At 41.7% G+C, this 6,619-nt stretch overlaps 1 protein-coding gene across 1 annotated transcript in view; it reads right to left on the bottom strand.

Moving 5' to 3' along the window:
* Positions 1-230: 230 nt before the first annotated feature.
* Positions 231-6,619, bottom strand: part of LOC140198652 (ropporin-1-like) — a 36,605-nt gene continuing 30,216 nt past the window's right edge. The window contains exon 5 of the mRNA XM_072259657.1: positions 231-448. Coding sequence (XP_072115758.1) covers positions 400-448 — 49 coding nt within the window. The 3' untranslated portion in view covers positions 231-399. The remainder of the gene's footprint in view (positions 449-6,619) is intronic.

Below are 6,619 nucleotides of genomic sequence, written 5' to 3'. Positions count from 1 at the left end.
TCCCCTTCCTTTCCAGTCCTGAAGAAGGGTCTCGGCCTAAAATGACTGCTTATTCATTTCCATAGATGCTGCCTGACTTACTGAGTCCTTTCAGCATTTTATGTGTGTTGCTTTCGATTTCTAGTATCTGGAGACTTCCTTGTGTTTATAATTTTTAATATGCAGGTGTTTGAAATGGTACACTTTTTCAAAAATCACAATATATAGACTCATAGACACAGGCTCCAGTAAATGCATTACCTCACTAGTTAAGAGGTTTATTGTGTATGCAAACTTAAGCAGCACAACTGAAGAAGTACTTCATTACCAAGAAGTGTTGCTTCTAAAGATGACATCAATTCAATCTATTCAGTAGCCTTCAAATTTCTGAAGTTCCTGGATGATTTATTACTTATGCAGTCAGCAGCTGATGAAATCACTCACTTTGACAAGTCCATCATTTTCAGCTCTGTGGATCACGGGAAAAAGATGTAGTAAAAATAAGGACAATATGGCAGTACACGTTACTCCATAATTCCCTTTTCAATATGCATTGTGAGTGCAAGTTTTCATTATTTCTTCAATATGTTTGCTTAAACCAGGGATTCCTGACCTGGGGTCCACAGACCCCTTGGTTAGTGGTAAGGGCCCATGGCATGAAATAGGTTGGGAACACTTGCCTTAAGGAGTTTAACTTTGATGAGACTTCAAATGTTAAGTTTAAGGATTCTTAAAAAAATATAAAATTTCAGTTATTTATGTATAAACAGCGAATCGTTCAAATAGTGGGATGCCAGTAAACTGAGACTGAAAATGAAAAGGATAGTCACAGTTTATTTTCAAGGAGAAGTGCAATATCAAGTTCATGCATAAGTAGCTATAACGGGAAAATGTCACAACAATAAGAACTCAATCTTTCATTGTACTAAAAGACATAAGCTTTAGTTTTACCCAAAGAAACAGGTGGGTTGATAGTGCAATGTGAATGTAATCAAAGGCCCGTACTGTGCTGTACTGATCTAAATTTAATAATCTCACTGACAAGCCAACCTTCCTCAGTAGAGAGAATGGTCGATAGTTAGCCAAAAAAGTACAAGGAGCTAAAAATAAGTTTTCAAACATTATAATAAGAACAAAAGCATGATATTTAAGGTATTTTACTCATTGAATCTGTGCAGGTACTTCAAGACACATGAAGTTTGGAAAAACGGTTAGTGTTCTTACATCCGTACTTACCAGCTTTGAGGGGCAGATGATGTTTTCTGATTAGACCATAAGACATAGGAGCAGAATACGCCATCTGGTCCATTGAGTCTGCTCTGCCATTCAATCATATCGGATCCATTTTTTTAAATCTCGTCCTCAAACCCAGTTCCTGGCCTTCTCTCTCTAACCTTTGATGCCATGTCCAATCAAGATCCTATCAATCCCTGCCTTAAATGCACCCAATGACCTGGCCTCCACAGCTGCATATGGCAACAAATTCCGCAAATTCACCACTCTTTGGCTAAAGAAATTTCTGTGCATCTCTGTTTTGAAAGGGCACCCCTCTATCCTGAGGCTGTTCCCTCTTGTCCTTGACTCTCCCACCATGGGAAACATCCTTTCCACATTTACTTTGTCTAGGCCTTTCAACATTCGAAAGGTTTCAGTGAGATTCCGCCTCATCCTTCATTAACTCATCCTTTCAGCCAACATCCAAACCCAATTGCCTTTGAACAATTAATTTATCCTGCATTAAAATAATGAGACTTCTGCTCTAGGTTAGGGATTGGAAATCTTTTAGCAATTCCATTTCAGAGTTTGCTCCCAAACTATCTATGCTGCCTCCTCCAGTCAACAAGAAACCAAATCTATTACTCAAGCTGTTTTTGTACATCAATAATACTTTTAGGGATTTTCTTTTGATCCAAACATAGTGTGTATCTGCCTGAAGTTTTAGCATTAATCACTCATTTCTTAAAAGCATCCAGATACAAATTAGTTTGCCAGGTAAGGACTGGATTCACTGAGAGCACCTTTTTACATTTAGTAATGCATCACTTTCATTAGGAACTTCAGTCATTTTTATGATATAATGATAGAAAATGCTGACAGTTCTGCTGTCAAAATTAAAACCAATAAACTTAGAGGTAATTATAACAAAACCCATCTTGTGGGTATAGATGAGTTTGAATTGAATGTTCATTTCAATGTGAGATGACTGTCTAATCTATTTTCATCTTCTTGCTGGAGGGTTATTTTAAAAACAACCCTCTAATTATTTTTTGTTAGTCTGGTAGAAAGACCTTTACTAATGATGTTAAAAATAGCTGGGCAACAAACACAAAATGCTGGAGGAACTCAGCAAGTGAGGCAGCATTTATGGAGCGGAATAAGTGATCATCGTTTCCCCTCCCTTCCAAAACCATCTTATCGGGGCTTCTGCCCCCTTACTTTCCAGTCCTGATGAAGGGTTCCACATCGATGCTGCATTACCTGCCAAGTTCCTTCGGCATTTTGTATGGGGCAGCACAGTAGCATTATGTAACCCGTGTTGAATTCCACCAGCTGTCTATAAGGAGTTTGTCCGTTCTTCCCATAGCTGCGTGGGTTTCCTCTGTGTGCTCGGGTTTCCTCTGTGTGCTCAGGGTTCCTCTGTGTGCTCGGGATTCCTCTGTGTGCGTGGGTTTCCTCTGTGTGCTCGGATTTCCTCTGTGTGCGTGGGTTTCCTCCCACTTTCCAAAGCCATACAGATTAGTGGGTTAATTCTGTGGACGTGACTGGGATGGTATGCTGCCTGCCAGGTGCCAGGGTCAGGGACGCCTTGGATTGTGCTCACAACATTTTGGAGAGAGAGGAAGAGCAGCCAGATGTCTTGTAAGTATTGGTACCAATAACATAGGAAGGAAAAACAATGAGGTTCTGAAGAGAGAATTTAGAAAACTAGACAGAAAGCTGCGAAGCAGGACCTCCAGTGTAGTAATTTCTGGATTGCTACCTATGCCACGCACCAGTGAGGGTAGAAACAAGTTCAAATGTGGCTGAGAAGCTGGTGCAAGGGCCAGGGCTTCAGGTTCATGGATCATTGGGATCTCTTCTGGGAGAAGTATGACCTGTTCAAAAGTGACGGGTTGCACCTGAACCAAAGGGGAACCATTATTCTCACGGGCAGGTTTGTTAGCTGTTGGGGGGAGGGGGGCTTAAAGTAATTTGTCAGGGGGGTGGGAACCAGAGAGAAGGAACTCAGGATAGGACAGATGGTAAAAAAGTAAAGATAGCATGCAGTTAGACTGTCAAGAGGGCCAGGCAGATGATAGGACATAGTTGTAGCCAGCAGGGTGGGTATCAGCACATTAGAGTTGCAGAATCAAAAAGAGTAGCGAATGCAGCACTCAAAGTGTTATGTCTGACTTCATGGAGTATAAGAAATAACATGGACAATCTTGTTGCAATATTACAGATTGTCAGGTATATGATGTGGCCATCACTGAATCGTGGCTGAAGGATGGTTGTAGTTGGGAGCTGAATATCCAAGGTTACATGTTGTATTAGAGGGATAGAAAGATCAGCAGAGGGGGTGGCATAGCTCTGCTGGTGAAAAATGGCATCAAATCAGCAGAAAGATGTGACATAGGATCGGAAGATATTAAATCCTTATGGGTTGAATTAAGAAACTGCAAGGGTAAAAGGACCCTGATGGCAGTTATAAACAGGCCTCCCAACAATAGCTGTGATGTGGACCACAGATTACAATAGGAAATAGAAAGGGAGTGTCAAAAGGGCAATGTTATGATAGTTATGGAAGATTTCAATTTGCAGGTCGATTGGGAAAATCAGACTGGAAATGGATCTCAAGAGTGAATTTGTTGAATGCCAATGAGATAGTTTTTTAGAGCAATTTGTCGTTGAGTGTACTAGGGGATCAGCTATACTGCATTGGGTGTTATGTAAAGAACCAGAGGTGATTAGGGAGCTTGAGATAAAAGAACCCTTAGGAGACAGTGAGTTCAACTTGAAATTTGATAGGGAGAAAGTAAAGTCTGATGTAGCAGTATTTTAGTGGGGTAAAGGAAATTACAGTGGTATGAGAGAGGAATCGGCCAAAGTGAATTGGAAGGAGATGCTGGCAGGGTTGACAGCAGAACAGCAATGGGAAAAATGAGGAAGCTGCAGGATAGGTGTATTCCAAAAACAAAGAAATACTCAAGTGGCAAAACAGAATAACCGTGGCTGACAAGGGAAGTCAAAGCTATCGTAAAAGCAAAAGAGAGGGCATACAACAAAGCAAAAATTAGTGGGAAGGTAGAGGGGTGGGAAGGTTGTAATAACCTACAGAGAGAGCAACTAAAAGAATCATAGGAGGGCAAAGGTGAAATATGAAAGCAAGCTAACAAACAATATCAATGTGGATAATAAAGGGTTTATCAAGTATGTAAAAAATAAAAGAGAGATGAGAGTGGATATATGACTGCTAGAAAGTGAGGCCAGAGAAATAATAACAGGGGACAAGGAGATGGCAGATGAACTAAATGAGTATTTTGCATCAGCCTTTACTGTGAAAGACGCTTGCAATGTGCAGGTGTTGAAGGGTGTGAGGAAAGAGAAGTGAGTGCAGTTGCTATTACAAGGGAAAAGATGCTGAAAAAGCTGAAAGACCTAAGGGTACATAAGTCGTGCAGACCAGATGAACTGCACCCTAGGATTCTGAAAGAGGTAGCCATAGAGATTGCGGAGGCATTAGTAATGATCTTTCAAAAATCATTGGACTCTGGAATGGTGCAAATTTCACTCCGCTCTTTAAGAAAGTAGAGAGGCAGCAGAAAGGAAATTATAAACCAGTTAGCCTGACCTCAGTGGTTGGGAAAATGTTGGATTTCAATTGTTAAGGATGAGATTATGGAGTACTTGGTGACACAGGGCAAGATAGGACAAAGTCAGCATGGTTTCCTTAAGGGAAATGCTTACCTGACAAACCTGTTGAAATTCTTTGAGGAGATTACATGCAAAATAAATAAAGGAGAGGCAGTGGATGTTGCATGTTTGGACTTTCAGAAGGTGCTGACAAGGTGGCACACATGAGGCTGCTTACCAAGTTAAGAGGCCATGGCATTACTGAAAATTTACTGGCATGGTTAGACCATTGGCTGATTGGTAGGAGGCAGCAAGTGGGAATAAAAGGATCCTTTTCTGGTTGGCTGCCAGTGACTAGTCGTGTTCCACAGGGATTGGTGTTGTGATGGCTTCTTTTTATGCTGTATATCAATGACTTAAATGATGGAATAGATGGGTTTGTTGCCAAATTTGCAGATGATACGAAGATTGGTAGAGGGATAGGTAGTGTTGAAGAAACAGGTAGGCTGAGACAAGAGCAGGATGTAATGCTGAGGCTTTATAAGGCACTGGTGAGGCCTCACCTTGAGTATTGTGAACAGTTTTGGGCTTCTTATCTAAGAACAGATGGGCTGGCATTGGGGAGGGTTCAGAGGAGGTTCACACAAGGATGATTCTGGAATGAAAGGGTTATCATACGAGGTATGTTTGATAGCTCTAGGTCTGTACTGGCCAGAATTTAGAAGGATAACGGGGGGATCTCACTAAACCTTTTCAAATGTTGAAGGGCCTAGACAGAGTAGACGTGGAAACGATGTTTCCCATAGTGTGGGCGTCTAGGACAAGAGGGCACAGCCTCAGTGTAGAGGTGCGCCCATTTAAAACAGAGAAGTGGAGAAATTTCTTCAGCCAAAGGGTGGTAAATTTGTGGAATTTATTACCACAAGCAGTTTTAGAGGCCACATTGTTGGGTGTATTTAAGGCAGAGCTTGCTAGGTTTTTGATAGGACATGGCATCAAAGATTATGGCGAGAAGGCTGGGGAGTGGGGCTGAGGAAGGGAAAAATGATCAACCATGATTGAATGGCAGAGCAGACTCGATGGACCAAATGGCCTAATTCTGCTCCTATGTCTTGTGGTCATAATTGGTCACATGGGTGCAATTGAGTGGCATGGGTTTGTTGGGCCCAAGGGCCTGTTACCATGTTGCATATCTAAATAAATAAATAATAAAATTAAAAAGTATGTACTGCTCTAGATTTCTGGTATCTGCAGAATCTCTTGTGTTCAAAATAGTTGGGACTTGTTTTACACTATTGAAACCAAACCTTTGTTTAATTGCAAACACAAAATTCTGCAGATCAATCAAATTCACACAGAAAATGTTGAAGGAACTCAGCAGGTCAGACAGCATCCATCAGGTTGGAGGTGACCCTGACAGAATATAAGGTGTTGCTCCTCCACCCTGAGGGTAGCCTCATCGTGGTACAAGAGGTGACCATGGACCTATATGTTGGAATGGGAATAGGAGTTGGAAATAAAATGTGGAGTCACACTGAAGCTCTGTTTTAGTCAGATGGTGCATGCTCAGGGATGCTCAATGAAGAGGTCAAGCAATTTACGTCAGGTCTCACCGATATAGAGGAGGTCGCATCGGGAGCACCAGATGCAATAGAAAACCTCAGCAGATTTGCAGGTAAAGTGTCACCTCATCTGGAAGGACTGTTTGGGGCCATGAATGGAAGTGAGGGAGTAGGTGAATGGGAGGGAGATTCGTGGGGAGGGACGAATGGACAAGGAAGTCACAGAGGGAGCGATCCCTGCAGAA

This window comes from Mobula birostris, chromosome 6 (assembly GCF_030028105.1).
Source record: "Mobula birostris isolate sMobBir1 chromosome 6, sMobBir1.hap1, whole genome shotgun sequence".
In the NCBI taxonomy this organism is placed as follows: domain Eukaryota; kingdom Metazoa; phylum Chordata; class Chondrichthyes; order Myliobatiformes; family Myliobatidae; genus Mobula; species Mobula birostris.
Note: the sequence above shows the minus strand (reverse complement) of the source record. Positions and strands in the feature narration are given on the sequence as shown.